Raw genomic sequence first — 19,044 nt, forward strand, 5'->3', positions numbered from 1 at the left:
AAAAAAGTTAAAATCTGTTTTTTATTAGACTTTTAAAAATTCACTTAAAAGTGAACTCTAAAACTAACTTCAAAATATTTTGACTTAGAATTATAAAGTAAAATGTCAGCTCTTTAAGGATTCATGTATTTTCACATGCACATGTCAGTTTCATTGGTTGGTTGAGGTTGGATAGGAAAAGTAATATCACTATTCAGCTCTTTGTGTCAGAATAATTATTTTAACTTAGTATTCAATTTACCTTCAAAATAAGCAAAATAAATATTTTAGTGTAATTGAATAGATAAAACTAAGTTTAAGTAATTTTTTCTTGATTTATACATTGTAAATGCTCTTATATTCCGATGTTGACAAACTAATTAAAGCTGTAAATCTTGAAAGTAGTAAACTCTGATTTATAGCCTATTTAGATGAAACCCAAAATGTAGTTTGTATTGTGATTTGAAATACAGTTTTCATTATGTTGCACATTAGGCAAAAATTGGATAAATATAATTTGAAGCTGTAATTTATATAAAACTTTTTGGTTTTACATACAGGATTATGATCTTTTGGGTGAAAAAATAATGTCCTGTGGTATGGATCATTCTCTTAAACTTTGGAGGATCAATTCAAAGAGAATGATGAATGCAATTAAGGAATCTTATGATTATAATCCAAATAAAACTAACAGGTAACAGTTGTGGTATTTGAAACAATTTGCTATGTTGTGCTATTGAATATAAGTTTTATTTTTTCCCAAAATTGCTATATAAGCCCCAACAATGAGTTTAGAAGACCTTCTTTTAACTTTAAGGGACAATTTACATACTGTAAAATTCACCCCTTTAAGAAGTCCTTTATTTGCAGTGTTTGTGGCTTAGTTTTCAAAATCCCCTTTAAATTGTGTTGTCATCTTAACTTAGTAGCACATTTTACTTATTTGTATTTTGGTATGCATATGCTTGGCCTTTTAAGTTATAAATGTAAAAGTTTTAAATCACTTAAGCTTATTATGGACTAGGGAGAGTAAAGGACACTTTAGAATAATGTTAACTTTTTTTAAATGATGCTAATTCTAATTCAAGATGGTAAACCACAGTTTTAAACAATGGAGTTCTTAGCTCTAATTCATTATAATGTTTTTCCCTAAATGATGCTCACTTGATTAAATGGAGAGAATTCAAATGCAGGAGCCTCACTTCATGGTACTATAGGTTGGGGAATTTCGCAGTTTTCTTAGTATATTTTTGAAATGTCTCAATTCTTAATGCAGTAACTGTCTTTAGAATCTTATCAGGCTGTCATTAACACTTTCACTATAAACGTTGTATGTCTGCATGTTAACTTTGTTGGCACTTTTGTTTTAGCAAAGAGCTAGAATTCATTTTCTGGTTATCAAGCCAGATTGTTAATAGATTATTAAATTTGTAAGCATCAGTAAATATTTCAATGCACTAACATTCATCAGACCTAAGTGTCCTCTAAGAATTATTAAAAGTTTTACCTTTCTCCTTTAAAACACCAGGAGCTAGTAGGACAATGTTAAATTTATATTTTTAGATTATTTTCTAGATATCTGGAATAAATTCAAACTATATTTCAGAGTTTTCAAAAAATAACAGTTGTACTCGTTTTTTCTTTGAGAGAGGTTTGGCCATACAATTATAGTATGTATTTAGCTAAAAAGCAATTAATGTAATTATAGCAGAGTTAAGAATTTATATCAGATCACGAATAACATTTTAATGTTTCAACAAAATGCCCCAGAATTTGAATTGGAAGGATTGTTTTGAGTTGCTCCAATCCAAAGTGCTTTTTTACATATCTGAGGGAAAAGGTAAAAAGAGGACATATGAATTGCCTAAGACAACTAATTCATGGCATATTATACTTATACAGCTATTTCTGATTTAAAACTGAGTATATTAGGAATGTTAAGTGTACTGTTAATTAAATAACTCCAGAATTAATAGCAGCTTGTTTTGTTTCTTCTCACAAATATCTCTAATGAAAACAGTGTTGCCATTTAGTTTCCTAAATACAGAAATTATTTGGAAAAGTCCTAGGAAATTTTATTTTGTTTTATTTATTTTTTTGAGACGGAGTTTTGCTCTTGTTTCCCAGGCTGGAGTGCAGTGGTGCAATCTTGGCTCACTGCAACCTCTGCCTCCCAGGTTCAAGCGATTCTCCTGCCTCAGCCTCCCAAGTAGCTGGATTACAGGCTGCCGCCACCACGCCTGGCTAATTTTTTTTTTTTTTTTTTTGTATTTTTAGTAGAGATGGGGTTTCACCATGTTGGCTAGGGTGGTCTCGAACTCCTGACCTCAGATGATCCACCTGCCTCGGCCTCCCAAAGTGCTGGGAGCCACCGCACCCGCCCCCACTTAAGAAATTTTAAATTCCTGTAAGGCATCATTTTCAGAAATTATTGCTCAAGGCAGGACTCTAGACGTATCTTTAGCAGACTTTGGAATGATGTTTAGTTGTTCCTGGAAAGATGACTATCTTTTGAAATAGTGTAGATATATTGACTTTCATAGACTATTAATGCTTAATTTTAAGGACTGAGTAGGTAGCTTAGTATATTTTCAGTGAGAAACTCATCAGGCCTTTATTATTGGTTAGGGTACCCAGAATTGAGGTGATTAATTTTGGGTTATATATAGTAAAACGCAGGAAACTACAATGTTTATAAACAAAGTATCTATCATAGGACAAAGATAAAATTGGATAATAATGGAGAAAAATAAACAAAAGTGGAATGAGACTTTAGCTTTCAATAAATAGATAAGGTGGTTGGTTATGTAGGAACACAGAGGAATTAATAGTCTTACATTTTGTTTTTCCAAGTTTTATAAATCCAAAAATGAAAAAGAGTATGATTCTACTATAATTTTTTCTTTTAACTTTTTACATTTCCATTCTTCCTTCAGGCCATTTATTTCTCAGAAAATCCATTTTCCTGATTTTTCTACCAGAGACATACATAGGAATTATGTTGATTGTGTGCGATGGTTAGGCGATTTGATACTTTCTAAGGTATGGTAACTGCAGTTAAGCTGTACTTCCATCGTGTGTGTGTGTGTGTGTGTGTGTGTGTGTGTGTGTGTGTGCGCGCGCATGTTGGAACTTGGCAGGGAGCACTTTATGTAGTTTATTAAATTGAATGGCAGCTGGGAAGTTGCCTTTTTTAAAGTCTCATATTTTGATATATTTAGAAACTTGTTTTAAGAATAAAACATGCCATTGAATTATAATTCTTTGTGCTCCAGTAAGATGAGTATAGTTTTATAAGGTGATAGTATTCTCTGATATTCAGTATTGTTACAAGATAACCAGTAACTAAAGCCAACAGAATTGGCTTTTGTTTTTTTGTATCTCTGTGACTATTTTAGTAAAATTTTATTTATAAAAACAGGTGGCTGGAGTTGGCTTATGGGCTGTAGTTTGCCAACCCCTGCCCCTGTTGATGGATTTATACAGATGCTCCTCAACTTATGATGGGATTACATCGTGATAAACCCATCATAAATTGAAAACACATTTAATACACATAACCTACTGAATATCAGCTTAGCCCAGCCTATCTTAAATGTGCTCAGAATTAGCCTACAGTTGGGCAAAATTATCTAACACAAAGCCTGTTTTATAATAAAGCATTGAATATCTCACATACTGCATACTGCTAGCCCAGGAAAAGATCAAAATTCAAAATTCCAAGTACTTCAAAATTGCAGCTGTTTTGTACCATTTTGGTAAAGTTGAAAAATTGTAAATCAGACCATTGTAAGTCAAGGCCATCTGGGTGTGTGTGTGTGTGTGTGTGTGTTTGTGTGTCTGTGTGTCTGTGTATTTTTTTGTAGCTGATAATTTAGAGAAGCTATTGGTGATGTTACATGAGCATTTAGGATTATCAAATTTGGTGAAATTGCTGTCCGGTTTCTTTTCTTGATGTGAATTTCAGGCCACTTCACATTTTCTTGGGCAGAGCCTGATTTACTTTTTTCTTGGCTTTATGTGTAAACTGTTTTTTTCTTTTTTCTTTAAACTTTTGACCTTCAAATAACTTGATTCATAGGATGTTTCAAAGATTGTGCAGAGAGGTCCCATATGATCTTTATCCAGAATCCAAAGTTTACATATTATATAACTGTAATACAATATCAAATCCAGAAAATTGACACTGGTACAATGTGTGTGTTTAGTTTTATGTCATTTTATCACGTGAATTTTGTCATTTCAAGAATGGTACAGTTTGGGACCTTTTAAGATTGTTTTTTTCCACTCAAACCCTTGAGATCCATCCAGGTTGTTGCCTGTATCAGTAGTTCTCCTTTTTTATTGCTGAGTAGTATTCCATGGTATGGATTACCATAGTTTATGTAACTATCTATGGTAGGAGGTTTTGGTCGTTTCCAGTTCTGGGCTATTGCAAATAAAGCTGCTAATCAACAGTTGTGTCCAGGTTTTTGTGTGGACTTAAGTTTTCATTTCTCTGGGTAAATGCCTAGGAGGGCAATTGCTGGGTCATGGTTAAGTTTGTTTAGTTTTTTAAGAAACTGCCAAACTATTTTCCAGAGTGGCCGTGCCATTTTACATTCCCACCAGCAATGTATGAGAGATCCAGTGTCTCCGAATCTTCGCCAGCATTTGGTATTGTCATTATTTTTTATTTTAGCTGTTCTGATAGGTGTGTAGTGATATCTCATCGTGGTCTTAAATTTGCATTTCCCTGATGGCTAGTGATGTTGAACATCTTTTTCATGTGCTTATTTACCATTCGTATATCCTTTTTGGTGATGTCTTTTCATATCTTTTGCTCATTTTCTAATTGGATTGGTTTTTTGTTTTGTTTTTTTTTTTTTTTTTTACTGTTGAGTTTTGAGAGTTTGTGAATATATTCTAAATATGAATCCTGTATCAGATACATAGTTTGCAAATATTTTCTTTCAGTCTGTAGCTTGTCATTTCATCCTCTTTAATAGGGTCTTTCACAGAGCAAATGTTTGTAGTTTTTATTAAATCCAGTATATTGATTTTTTAAAATTATTTTATGGATTATGCTTTTGATGTTTTGCCTGAGAACTCCTTACCAAGCTATAGACCTTAAAGATTTTCTCCTGTGTTCTCTTGTAAAAGTTTTATACTGCTATGTTTTACATTAAATGTGTAATCCATTTTGAGTTGATTTCCTTATGAAGGTGCGAGGTTTAGGTGGAAGTTCATTTTTCTCTTATAGATACTCAGTTGTTCCATCAGCATTTGTTGGAAGACTCTTCTTCCGCCATTGAATTGCTTTTGCACCTCTCTCAGAAATTGTTTGGCTGTACTTACGTGGGGCTGTTTTTGATTTTCCTGTTCTGTTTCATCTGTATATCTGTCCCTCCACCAGTACTACATACACAGTCCTCATTATTGTAGCTCTATAATTATTCTTGGAATCTGATAGATTTTTCCCGCTTTTATTTTTTTTCATAATTGTTTTGAGCTATTCTAATTCCTTTGTCTTTCTGTGTGTAAATTTTAGAATAATCTTTTCTACATTTCTAAAAATCTTGCTGGGAGTTGTTTTGAGGAGAAGGAGTTTTTAACTGGATTTGTATTAAACCTGTATATATAATTTCAAGGAGAATTAATATTGTGCTGAGTCTTCTAATCCATGATTGTGGTATGTCTCTTCATTTATTTACAACTTCTTTGACTTTTGTCATCAGCATTTTATAGTTTTTAGCATATAAGTCCCATTTTTGCTCTGTTAGATTTATACCTAAGTATTTTTTAAGCAATTATAAACTGTTTTATATTTTTATTTTCCATTTTTATGTGTTCATAACTAATATATAGAAATATAATTGATTTTTGCATATTGATCTTGAATCTTGTGACCTAGCTAGACTACATATTCAAGGTGTGTTTTGTGATTTTCTCTGTAGACTATCATGTGATCTGCAAATAAGGACAGTTTTATTTCTTCCTTTGTGATCTATATGCCTTTTCTTTTTTTGCCTTATTGCACTGGTGAACTTTCAGTCCTGTGTTGAATAGCAGTGTTAGGAACAGATATTCTTGACTTGTCATTCAGTCTTTCACAATTAAGTATATTAGGGTTTGTTTTGTTTTGTTTTGTAGATATGCTCTATCAAGTTGGGAAAGTTGAGAACTGTTTCCTGTTCCTAAATTTTTGAGAGCTTTTTCATGAATGGTGTTTTGTCAAATGCTTTTTCTTCATCAGTTTATATGCTCATATGGTTTATCTTGTGTTGCCTATTAATATAGTAGATTATATTGATTGGTTTTTTGAATATTGATCCAGCCTTGGAACCCTGGAATACATTCCTACTTGATCGTCCTGTGTAATTTTTTGTATTGCTGAGTTCTGTTTGCTAATATTTTGTTAAGGATTTTTGTGTCTGTATTCGTGAGGTATGATACTGGTCTGAACTTTTTTTTTTGGTATTGTTTTTTCTGGTTTTGGTATTAGTAATACTGACTTTATAATGAATTGGCAAATGATCTGTTTCCCATTTTCCAGGAGAGATTGTGCAAAATTAGTGTGACTTTGTTTTTGTTTTTTTTTTTTGAGACAGAGTCTTGCTCTGTTGTGCATGCTGGAGTGCAGTGGTGCAGTCTTAGCTCACTGCAGCCCCCACCTCCTGGGTTCAAGTGATTCTCGTGCCTCAGCCTCCTGAGTAGCTGGGATTACAGGCGTGCCCCACGCCCAGCTTGTATTCTTTAGTAGAGGTGGAGTTTCGCCATGTTGGCTAGGCTGGTCTCAAACTCCTGACCTCAAGTGATCCGCCTGCCTTGGCCTCCCAAATTGTTGGGATTACAGGCGTGAGCCACTGCCCGGCTAGTGAAACTTTTTAATGAGGTCCATTAACTTAATAGTTATAGGGCTGTTCAAATTAACTACTTCATTTTGGGTCATACTGGGTGAGCTCTAGTGGTTTGTGCTGTTTGAGGAATCGGTACATTCCATCTAAGGTAAAATCTATGTGTACAGAGCTGTTTGTAATATTCCCTCATTATCCTTTCAACATCTGCTAAGTCTATAGTGATAACCCATTTCTTTCTCTTTTTTTGAGACAGGGTCTTACTCTGGCTGTGGTGCAACTGGCTGTGGTGCTCAGTGCAGCCTCGACTTCCCAAGCAGTCTGCCCACCTCTGCCTCCCGAGTAGCTGGGACTATAGGCGTGGGCCACCGTGCCTGGCTAATTAAAAATTTTTTTTTTGTAGAGATGGAGTCTTGCTTTGTTGCCAGGGCTGGTCTCATTTTAGAAATTGGCAGTTTCGTTTTTGAAATTGGCAGTTTAGGTCTTTTTTAGGGTCAGTCTTGCTAGAGGTTTGTGAATTTTATTGATCTTTTCAAAGAACTAGCTTTTTATTGTTTGTTTTCTGTTGTAAATGTTATTGATGTCTTCTCTTTTGTTTGCTGTTGGTTTATTTATTTTTCTTTCTTTCTTTCTTTTTTTTTTTTTGAGACGGAGTCTGGCTCTATCGCCCAGGCTGGAGTGCAATGGCGCGATCTTGGCTCACTGCAAGCTCCGCCTCCTGGGTTGACGCCATTCTCCTGCCTTAGCCTCCTGAGTAGCTGGGACTACAGGAGCCCGCCACCACACCCGGCTAATTTTTTTATGTTTTTAGTAGAGATGGGGTTTCACTGTGTTAGCCAGGATGGTCTCGATCTCCTGACCTGGTGATCCACCCGCTTCGGCCTCCCGACATGCTGGAGTTACAGGCGTGAGCCACCGTGCCCGGCCACTGTTGGTTTATTTTGCTCAACTTTTATCAGTTTCTTAAGATGGTAGCTTAGATTGTTGAGTTTTTGAGAATTTGTTTTATGGCTCTATTTTAGATATATTTGATGGGAGCTTGAAAAGAATATGTACTCTGTTGAGTGGAATGTTGTATAAGTGTTTAATTGGTTGATGATGTTGTCGAATTCTTCTATATCCTTGTTCTGTGTCTACTGTTTTATCAACTATTGAGAGACAGGTGTTGAAATCTTCAGTTACAATGTGGATTTTTCTCTTTCTCCTTTCAGTTCTGTCACGTTTTGCAATTCTATTGTTCATGCATTCACATTTAGTATTGCTATGTCTTTGGAATTGTCTCTTTTTTCATTACATAATCTTTTTTCAAACTTTTAATCTATGTATATTATAATTGAGTAAGTTTCTTGTAGATGATATAGTTGGGTCATTTTTAAAATCTATTCTGCCTATGTCTTTTAATTGGTGTATTTAGACCATTTATATTTAAGCTTTATATCAGTTATTATTTTAAGTCTACCATTTTTCTTTTTGTCTTTTTCATTTCTCTCTGAGTTTTTTCCCCCCTAACTTTCTGGGTTACATGAACAGTTTTTAGAATTCCATTTTTATTTCTCTATAGTAACTCATTAGTCTACTATATTATCAGCATTTTACAATATTTTTTTTTCTCCAGAAATAAAATCTCACTCAGTCACCCAGGCTGGAGTGCAGTGGCACAGTCTTAGCTCTCTGAAGCCTGAAACTCCTGGCCTCAAGCAATCCTCCTGATTCAGCCTCCCGAGTAGCTAGGACTAGAGGCATGCACCACTATGCTCAGCTAATTTCTTTAATGTGTGGAGGTGGGGATCTTGCTATGTTGCTCAGGCTGGTCTTAAACTCCTGGCCTCAGGTGATTCCCCTGCATTGGCCTCCCAAAGGACTGGGATTATGGGCACAAGCCATTTGAGTGAAATTTAGAATGCTTCCTTCCCTTTACATCACTTTATTCTTCTCCATTTATAATTGTCTTAAATATTTATTTGTATTTGAGAACCATATCAGTTTTTTTGTTCTTCAACCATCAAACATAATTTAGAAAACCCAAAAGGAAAAGGAGAATATTATATTGACTCATTTTGCATTTTCTGTTGTTCTTCCTTACTGATAAATTCAAATCTTCTTAATTAATTTTCTTTCTGTTTCGAAAACTTTCTTTAACCATTCTTTTAGAGCAGGTCTGCTGTTAACAGATTCTCCTAGTTTTTCTTTATCAGAGCATGGCCTCATTTCTTCTTTATTTCTGAAGGATATATTCACTCGATATAGGATTCTGGATTCACAGTTATTTTCTTTCAACACCTGACAAATGTTTTTGCTCCCTCTTTGGCCTCCGTAATTTCCGATGAGAAATTTGCTGTCACTGGAATTGTTTGTCCCCTGTAGGTAAGATGTTCTTTCTGTCTTACTGCTTTCAGGATTGTTTTCTTTGCCTTTAGTTTTCAGATTGAGCATGAGTATATTTAGTTTGAGGTTTGAGTGCGATATGACTTGATGTGGATTTCTTTGGGTTTGTCTTGTTTGGGGTTCACTGACATTCTTGAAGAATCTGTAGTAGATTGATGTTTTGTCCCAGGTTTGGAAAGTTTTCAGCCATTACTCAAATTGTTTTTCAGCCCTGCTCTCTTCCCTCATTTTGGGACTCTGATTATATGAATGTTAGATCGTTTGTTTGGTCCCTAGGACTGTCTTTTTTCTTTTTTTTTTTGTTCAGATTGGGTAATTTCTATTGTACTGTCTTTAAATTTACTGACTCTTGACCCTCTTCTCTTTTGGTATTGAGCCCATCAATTGAGTTTTTTATTTGGGTTATAATAGTATATTTTAGTTATAAAACTTCCAGTTCATTCTAAGTATGTTTGCGTTCACTGAAGCATTTTTATATTCCTGCCTTAAATCTATGTCAGATCTGACATCCATGTTATCTCAGTGTTGGTATCTATTGATTATCTTTTTAAAGCTGATTTTTGTCTTTTTAAAAAGTTGATTTTTATGATTCTTGGTATGAAGAGTGATTTTTGATTGAAACCTGGGTATTTTGGGTATTACGAGACTCTGGACCTTATTTAGATCTTCTCTTACAGCAGGCTTTCTCTGATACCTTTTCAGCTGGGGAAGGGAGGCGCATTGTGTTGTGCCAGATTGGGGTGGAAGTCTGGGTTCCCCACTCGGTTGACCTTGTGTTGGTGCTTCATTATTGCTCAGTCGGGGTGGGAGTTAAGGCTCTCCGTAGGCCTCAGCTGATACCACCCTAGCTGGGAAGGGCCAGGATGCCTAATTACTGCCCCCCTAGTGGTCTCCATTTACACTCTGGGTAGTTGGTGGTGGCTTTACCAATGAATGGTTATGAATGTCCTAACTCTATTAGGCCTCCTCTGATACCACCCTAGCCCGAGAGGAGGCGGGTCACCCCATTGCTATAAGAGGTACAGGGAGAGTCATGGGGTAGGCACTTGGGGTGCTTAGTTACAACCTGAGCATGGGTTTTCACTGGTTCAGATGGAGGTGGGTCCACAGATTTTTCTAGGGTGTTTGGCTGGAGTAGAGCATTGTTGTCTGAAAATTTTGTCTTGTTAGGCTGCTACTTTTTTTGGTTCATTGGCTAGAAAAAGCAGGTTTTTATTGTTGTTGTTGTTGTTGTTGTCTTCACTCATTAGCATTTCTGAGTTGCTGCCTTCTCTCACGTCTAGTCTGGAATACATAAGGCAAAAGAAAACCCGGGAAACTCAACGGTTATCGTTTGTGTTCCAAGGTTTCTAACTTGTTTGCCTTTTCTCTACCTTTCCAAGTCTTATGTTTGCTTTGTGTATGATACTCCGACTTTTAAGTGGACTTACAGGAAAAAATACATCTGCTACATTGTTCCACCAGCAGAAGTAAAAAGCTATTAGCTTTTTAAAATTTCTGCTCTTAGAACTTAGATCTCTGGAAAGGATTTCTAAATTTTAGGTGGTAGGCTGAACTGAAATATATTGGTGGTCTCATCTGGCTCTGCATCAGAATCACTAGGAGAATGTTAGAAAAATAGATTTCCTAGACCTCACCTTCAGAAATTCTAAATCTGGCACAAGGCCCTGGGAATTGGTAGTTCTAAAAAGCTCTTAGATGATTTTGAAGTGCAGCCATCCATTAGCTCTGGCAACATCTTTTTACCTCACTTTGCTTTAGTTTTTCCATCCAGGGACTCCAGTACTTAAAAATTCTTCACTGGTGCAGTTAGTAAGAAGCACTTGAAGAGCTATTTTACAGTTCTTCTGCTTTGGCCTTTCTCTTAGAGACTCTGAATCAGTAGGGGCTGAGATGAGTCTTTCGAGAAAACTCCACAGACTATTTATCCAATTTTGCATTTAGCCAAGAGTCATCACACTGGGTGGTTTCTAAGGTCCTTTACAGTTAAAAACTTGAATAATAGATGTCATATAGCACTAGGATTTAAAAAGTCTAAATAAAAAGGGTAGAGAAGAAAAATGTGTTGTCTCCTCCCTAATCTTCAAGTGGCCATACTGTTAAATTATTTAAATGCCTGTGAACCCCACAGGGCTGCCACCTGTCACTATATTATGTAGGCTGTCCAGTAAAACTCTAGGGGCACTGTTCACTTACATGAGGATTTCTGAATCCTGGTGCTATTTAGTTTAGGCCAGATAATTCTTTTTTTTGTAGGGGGTTTTCTGTGCATTATAAGATGTTTAGTAGCATCTTTGGCCTCTACCCATTAGAGCACAGACACATTGTCAAATGTCCCTTCGTGGGCAAACCACTGACCTAGACAGTAATATGAATAGTGCCCACAGTTTTGCAATTTTTTCTCATTGTATTCTTTACCACTTACTGCTTAGGTATGTGCATACAAATTTGATTTTATAGGATAGGAAAAGTATAAGTTTGAAGCCTATTTCAATCCTATCCCCATATGAGTGTCTTGATGTTAAACAACTGCTTTACTTGCCTTCGATTGCCCTATTTATAAACTGAATTCTAAGGCTATTTATGTGAGTTCATCAACTTTCCTAAGATACCTGTTGAGTACCTACTGTGTGGCACAGATACTGGATGAAGGAATAATAGTTAATAAGGTAAAGGAAACCACCTGTGATTAGAAGCGAAATGGGAAACTGCATGGGGAAAGATGAAACTAGTGAAGTAAGCAAGAGCCAGATTAATGCCGGATTCTGAAAAGCCATGTATTCTAATTCTGTGTGTTTGTAATTGACCTGTGCTATAAAACACTTAAAGTCTCTGGGTGTCAGAGTATCTAGAGCTGAACTTGGTTTAACTTGGAAGAGAAATGTTGACTTCCAAAACGAATATTTCAGACAATGTGATGCTTTTGTATTATCGAATTCTGTTGATAATCAGATTTCTTGTCCTTAAGTATGGTCATTGACTGTAAATATAAATGAATGTACATCACTGTACTTGATAGATGGATTAACCAGGTTCTAAGAGCTGTGAATTCCAAAACAATAGAAAAGCCTTGTTTTTACTTTGTAAGATTCAGTTCCTCATTAACATTTCTTTTTCTCATTTCTCTCTCTGTTTTAGTCTTGTGAAAATGCCATTGTGTGCTGGAAACCTGGCAAGATGGAAGATGATATAGATAAAATTAAACCCAGTGAATCTAATGTGACTATTCTTGGGCGATTTGATTACAGCCAGTGTGACATTTGGTACATGAGGTTTTCTATGGATTTCTGGCAAAAGGTATCAACATACTTTTACATTTTGAAATGATCTGACTTATGAAAGACCATTGTAATTCTAGCTTTTTCTGTTGTGTCCATGTTCTTTTTCCTTTACAAATCTACCCTGATGTTTTGTATTGATTACTTTGCCCTTTGATGTCATTCATCAAATACTTTGGTGTTATTCATTCTACTTTTGTGGCTCTGCATATGATCTGCAGTGCTTACTTTAAATTAAGTTGGCAGTTAGGTATCAATGGTGGAAATTAGGTGTTTATGTTCCATAACATAAACATTATCATAACATTACTAAGACTTAATGTTTTAGTAATTAGATTGTCAGTCTACCTATGTAACTGTTTCCTAGAGAAAAATCAGGATAGAAGACAGATAAAATACTAGTTAACTAAAAATTTAAATAAATCTATTGTTAGGATTTTCTGGTAACAAATTACTTGGGTATTTATTTCTGTAAGAAAAGTTTGGAAGGCTTTCCACAGCATCTGCTGTATTTCTTGAAGGCAGAAGAAAAAGTAAGTACCATGCTAACAATGTAAATTTGTAAGGCCCTTCATAAATTTGCACAATGCCTTCTTACTTGCTCAAGACACTTGTGATGTATTAATTGCTCTTATTCATATTTACGAATCAGGAGTATAAGACCCAAAGAAATAGCCAAGAGCACAGAGGCTGGAACTGAGCTTTTTCTGAAACAAGAAAGCTGTCTGAGGATTCCTCCAATGCTTTAGAACCTGGCAATTTTATTAATTTGATGTTTTTAAAAATATGTTTATACAGATGCTTGCATTGGGCAATCAAGTTGGCAAACTTTATGTTTGGGATTTAGAAGTAGAAGATCCTCATAAAGCCAAGTAAGTATTTAGAAATTTCTGTTCAAAATTTCAGGCTTTTTCTCCACACTTGTATGCCAATGTAGAGAAGATCATTTATATTTGCAGTGCCATTCTTAAGTTATTTTTAACATTTACTGTTTTCAGAGTTAAAGTTATTCTTTTTTATTCCAATAATTTTTGTTTTTCCTAAGTACCTTGGTGACAAGTCTTTTCTTGTTTTTATACAAATTATGTAGTGCTTGTTGAACTTAAAATATATCTAAATTTTATAAAATTTGAGACTGAGCTCTTAGTGAAGTATATTCTGGTTTTAAGTGCTTTTCGTATGACTTGGAACATCTGCTTATTTTCTAATCCGCTGTTTTAGGGTAGACACTGACAACGTTATGTGTGGTCTTTAACCTGTTGTCATGTTTTTTCCCTAGATGTACAACACTGACTCATCATAAATGTGGTGCTGCTATTCGACAAACCAGTTTTAGCAGGGATAGCAGCATTCTTATAGCTGTTTGTGATGATGCCAGTATTTGGCGCTGGGATCGACTTCGATAAAATACTTTTGCCTAATCAAAATTAGAGTGTGTTTTTTGTCTGTGTAAAATAGAATTAATGTATCTTGCTAGTAAGGGCACGTAGAGCATTTAGAGTTGTCTTTCAGCATTCAATCAGGCTGAGCTGAATGTAGTGATGTTTACATTGTTTACATTCTTTGTACTGTCTTCCTGCTCAGACTCTACTGCTTTTAATAAAAATTTATTTTTGTAAAGCTGTGTGTTTAGTTACTTTCATTGTGGTGAAAAAAAGTTAAAAGTAATAAAATTATGCCTTATCTTTTTATAATGGTTGTTTTTTGTAGTTCTCTTAACCAGAGAAAGTTTTGTAATACAGAGATTAAGTATAGGCTCTAGAACTAAAGTGAATTCAAATCTTGGCTCTCCTACTACGTGACCTTGGATAAACAACTTCTCAATGCTTGGTTCCTTGTGTATAAAACAGGGATAATAATACTTGCCTCGGGGTTATTGTGAGGATCAAATGATTCGTTATGTGTGAGACAGAACAGTATTTGACATATAATAAGCCCTAAATGTATTCTGTGTTTATAATTATTGGAGATTATAGTTCCTATGGTTTTATATTTTTTAATGATTTCTTATGTAATAGTTTCATAAGTAATATTTAAAATTCTACAGAGTTAGAACCTATGATAATGTTTAACTGTAACCTTTCTTTATAGTTTAAAAAATATTACTGCCATTAGATTTGGAACTAGGCCATTGGTAACCTTAGAGGAGATATCATTAGGGCAAAGGAGGAGAGGATATAGAAGTTTAAATGCAGTGGGTTGGATCATGAAAGAGATGGCAAGTATGTCCATGTAGTGAGTTGTTGCCCCTTTTCTAGAAGGATGTTACTGGCTAAGAGGGATTAAGTAGATTGAGATCATAAGGTTGGGAATAGTTGGTTATTTTGTCTCCAACATAAGGCACACTGCATTTATTTGTGGGCAAAAATTCCCTAAAGAGTGAAGACCAAGATCACATGTGGAGGGGTTAAATTGAAGCAGAGGAGTGAAGAAAGCCTGAATGATCATAAAGCTAAGGTTGGAGGTGAAATGAGGTGAGCCAGAGAAAAATACAAAAGACTGAATTTTGTCAGGTTTTTAAAAAGATTCATGAACTTGTTTCTATAAATATGTATATTTTTAAAGTTTAGTTTTGATATCTTGTACAGTGTTTGATACTGCCCCTTTTTGAGCTATCTCTGAAGCACAGTTTACTTCTCTGATAATAGTACAATGCTTAAGTCTGAATAAACAGGAAAACTTACTGCCTTTTACTGTCTTGGTCCAATGAACGCTTCAATTGTTTTTTAGAAATTTTAATAGGAACTTCAAGAAGTAAACCTTTATAGCAAGTAAATTCTTACGTACAACATCACAAAAGACAAGGAATACTGTCATATCCTTTTAGCAAAATGAGATTGCCTAGGTTCTTGTTGCAAAATACCACATAATGAAATCCTTCCTGTTGCATGATTAACTGGGTGAGAATATCATCTTTCCTTTTGGTCCGTAGAAATGTATTATTCACTACTCCATTCTTGAGGTTTGTTTTTTAATTTTTTTGGAGACAGTCTCACTCTGTTGCCCAGTCTGGAGTGCAGTGGTGCGGTCTCAGACGTCTCACTGCAACCTGTCTCCCAGGCTCAAGTGATTCTCGTGCCTCAGCCTCCCAGGTAGCTTGGATTACAGGTGTGTGCCACGATGCCCAGCTAATTTTTGTATTTTTAGTAGAGGCGGGGTTTCACCATGTTGACCAGGCTAGAATATCGAGTGTTAAAGTTAGTGCAGATAATGAAAGGTCCAGGAGTCAGAACTCACAGGCCAGTTATCAGCCACATGTTTATACTCTATTTTTGCCCTCTCTCCTTTCCCTGAAATACTAAGGAAGTAACATCTCTTTTCCTAATGGATGTTATCCAGAGGCCCCAGTCACCAGTTATCTCATTAGCCTACAAAAACACATTATTTTCACTCAAGTGATCTCAAGGTTCTTAGAAGTTATATCAGGAAATGGAAATCAAGAAGAAATTATATTCTCAAGGGTCTTAGAAGTTGTATCAGGAAATAGAAACCAAGAAGAAATTATATATATGTCTTTAATTGACCATTGTGTATATTTATAGGGTACAGTGTGATGCTTCATACATGTATACAATGTAGAATGAGCAAATTGGGCTAATATATCCATCACTTTGTTCCTCATCTTAAAGGAAAAGCCTCCAACTTTTCACTAATGAGTATGATGTTAGTTATTGGCATGTCACACATGGCCCTTATTGTGTTGAGGAACATTCATTCCTTCTATACCTATTTTGTTGGGAGTTATCATGAAAGGGTGTTGAATTTTGTCAAATGCTTTTTCTGCCTCTATTGTGATAATGTACAGTTTTTGTCCTTCATTCTGGTAATATGGTGAATCACATTTATTAATGTGCATATGTTCAAATATCCTTGCATCCCTGGGATAAATCCCACATGGTCATGGTGGATGATTCTTTTAATGTATTGCTGAAGATGATGGTTTGCTATTATTTTGTTGAGTATTTTTGTATTTACGTTCATCAGGGATATTGTTTCTGCTAGTGTCCTTGGTCTGGCTTTGGTATCAGGCTAATACTGTCCTCGTAAGATGAGTTTGGAAGTATTCCTTGCTCTTCATTTTTGGGAAGAATGTGAGGATTGGTATTAATTCTTTAAATGTTTAATAGAAACAGAAAAGTGCCGTCTTGGGCTTTTCTTTGATGAGAGACTTGGTGTATTAACAGTTGTAACATTTCCTCTTTCATTTCTGATTTGAGTCCTTTTTTTCTTATTAAGTGTTGCTATAAGGGTTTGTCAATTTTGTTTAGCTTTTTGTTTTTTCATTTTTTTGTTTTCTATTTCATTTATTTCTGCTCTGATCTTTGTTATTTCCTTCCACTAACTTGAGGTTTAGTTTGTTCTTTTTCTAGTTCCTTGAGGTGTTGAGGTTTAGGTTGTTGGTTTGCGATCTTTTTTAATGCAGGCATTTAATGCTATAAACTTCCCTCTTAAAACTGTTTTTGCTGCATCCCATAAGTTTTGACATGTGTTTCCATTTTCATTTGTCTCAAGGTATCTTTATATATGTTTCTAGAGTCAGGGTCTCGCTATGTTGTTCAGGCTTAGAGTTCAGTGGCTATTCGCAGGTGCAGTTATAGCTGTCACTGCACCCTTGAACTCCTGGGTCCAAGTGATCCATTCCTGCCCCAGCTTCCCAAGTAGCTACGACTGTAGGCATGCATCACTGTGCCAGGCTTTCAAGACATCTTTCAATTTCTCTTGTAGTTTCTTTTTTGACCCAATAATTGTCCAGTATATTTCCTACACAGTGTCTTAGGAAGGATAAAACCAGCTTTGATATGTTGACTATTATGTTTCCGAAAAGACAAGACAGGGTTGTTTTTCTTAACTTTATACTTGAAAGTTTCAAACATATAGAAGAGTGAAGAAAGTAGTGAATACTATGAACCAAGTCAAGCTTCAACAATTATCAATACATAGCCAATCTTGATTTATCTATACATCTACGCCAGATTGTTTTGAAGCACATCCCAGACTTTAACTGTAAAAATTTACTCTATATTTCCAAGAAAGACTTTAAACAAAATATCAATACCATGCTCACCCTTTAAAAAGTAATTTCTAAATTATATATGCAGTTTATTTAGAAGTATAAAGAAAAAAGTAAAAACTACCTTTAATTTTACTACACAGAAATAATTGCTTTTAGTGATGGGATGTATTTTGTGTGTGTAAGTTTAAAGAATTGTGATTGTCTGAATATATTGTTTATATGCTGCATTTTCAGATTCCCAGTAATTCTTAACAGATTATTCTGCTTGCATATCTTTTAATACATTTCCATGAATGTACCATTATCTGTTTAATGCCTTGTTGTTGGACATGTTCATTTCTTCCAGATTTTTGCTATTATAGGTAATATTTTGAATAACAGGCCAGTACACAAGTCTTTGTGTAACTCTCAGGCTCATTTTATAATTAGATAGGATATTTCTTTCTTATTAAGTTTGTACCAAATTACACTTGCCCCAACAGCATATGGTAGTACCCATTTCAGTTTTGTTGTTACTAGTTTCCTGTATATTATCTCTGCAGATCAGGGTGTTTTTTCTGTAAAGAGCTAGATAGTACATATTTTAGGCCTTGCCATACAGTCTTGTCATAACTATTCAACTCTGCTGCTGTAGGGCGAAAGCAGCCGTAGACAACTGGGTATGGCTGTGTACCAATAAAACTTTACTTACCGAAACAGGCAGTGGTGGAGCATAGTGGCTCATGCTTGTAATCCCAGCACTCTGAGAGGCTAAGGTGGACAGATTGCTTGACCCCAGGAGTTCAAGACCAGCCGGGGCAACATAATGAAACCCCACCTCTACTACAAATACAAAAAAAAATTAGCCAGGCATGATGGTGCATGCCTGTATTCTCAGCTACTTGGGAGGCTGAAGCAGGAGGAAAAAAAAAGAACAACAAACAACAGGCAGTTGGCTAGATTCTGTCCACAAGCCATAGTTTGATAACCCCTTCAGTGGATACTAGTTATTAAAGCAAAACAAACAAAATAAGTCTTAAGGAGGCCCCTAAAGTTGTTGAAGATTTAAGTCAACCGAATAGTTTACAATCAAAGATCACCAGATTGACAATGAAGCAAGCTCTATGACTGAGGGTTGAAACAATAAAAAATAAAAAAATAAAAATAAAAATAGACCACCAAAGACTTTAGATATTGCAATTTTCAGATAATATAAAACAGCCACCTTATTTTAAAATTGCAACTCTCCTTCCTCTCTGTACTTTCTCCTTGTTTTGTTACTCTCCATTTCAATTATCACCTACTATACTGTGTAATTTGCTTATTTGGTTTATTGTATTTCTTCTGCTACTGTGATGTAGTCTATATGAGAGCAGGGTTTTTATTTCACTGCTATAACCCCAGCACCTAGAGCAGTGCCTTTCATGTAACAGGGGTCAGAATTAAACAGTCATAAAAATAAGCTAACAGTAAGAGGCTATGATGACTGACGAGGTGAATATGAGAGGGAAACAAATAGAACTTTTACAAATGAAAAATACATTTGTTGAAGTAAAAAATTCAACGGACGGGT

The 19,044-nt window shown here is 35.3% G+C and overlaps 1 protein-coding gene across 6 annotated transcripts in view; it reads left to right on the forward strand.

The window, feature by feature from the left end:
• Nucleotides 1–14,098, forward strand: part of EED (embryonic ectoderm development) — a 38,426-nt gene extending 24,328 nt beyond the window's left edge. For 2 of the 6 annotated variants that reach the window (XM_014346954.5, XM_034933500.3), the window contains 6 exons: nt 540–673; nt 2,916–3,021; nt 4,561–4,635; nt 12,339–12,497; nt 13,277–13,350; nt 13,758–14,098. In XM_014346954.5, coding sequence (XP_014202440.1) covers nt 540–673; nt 2,916–3,021; nt 4,561–4,635; nt 12,339–12,497; nt 13,277–13,350; nt 13,758–13,884 — 675 coding nt within the window. In that variant the 3' untranslated portion in view covers nt 13,885–14,098. Of the gene's footprint in view, nt 1–539; nt 674–2,915; nt 3,022–4,560; nt 4,636–5,509; nt 5,716–12,338; nt 12,498–13,276; nt 13,351–13,757 lie in introns of those variants that run through there. The other 4 variants (XM_003832975.6, XM_055093832.2, XM_034933501.3 and 1 more) reach the window with 3 other exon arrangements.
• Nucleotides 14,099–19,044: the final 4,946 nt, after the last annotated feature.

Source organism: Pan paniscus, chromosome 9, assembly GCF_029289425.2.
Source record: "Pan paniscus chromosome 9, NHGRI_mPanPan1-v2.0_pri, whole genome shotgun sequence".
Lineage (NCBI taxonomy): Eukaryota > Metazoa > Chordata > Mammalia > Primates > Hominidae > Pan > Pan paniscus.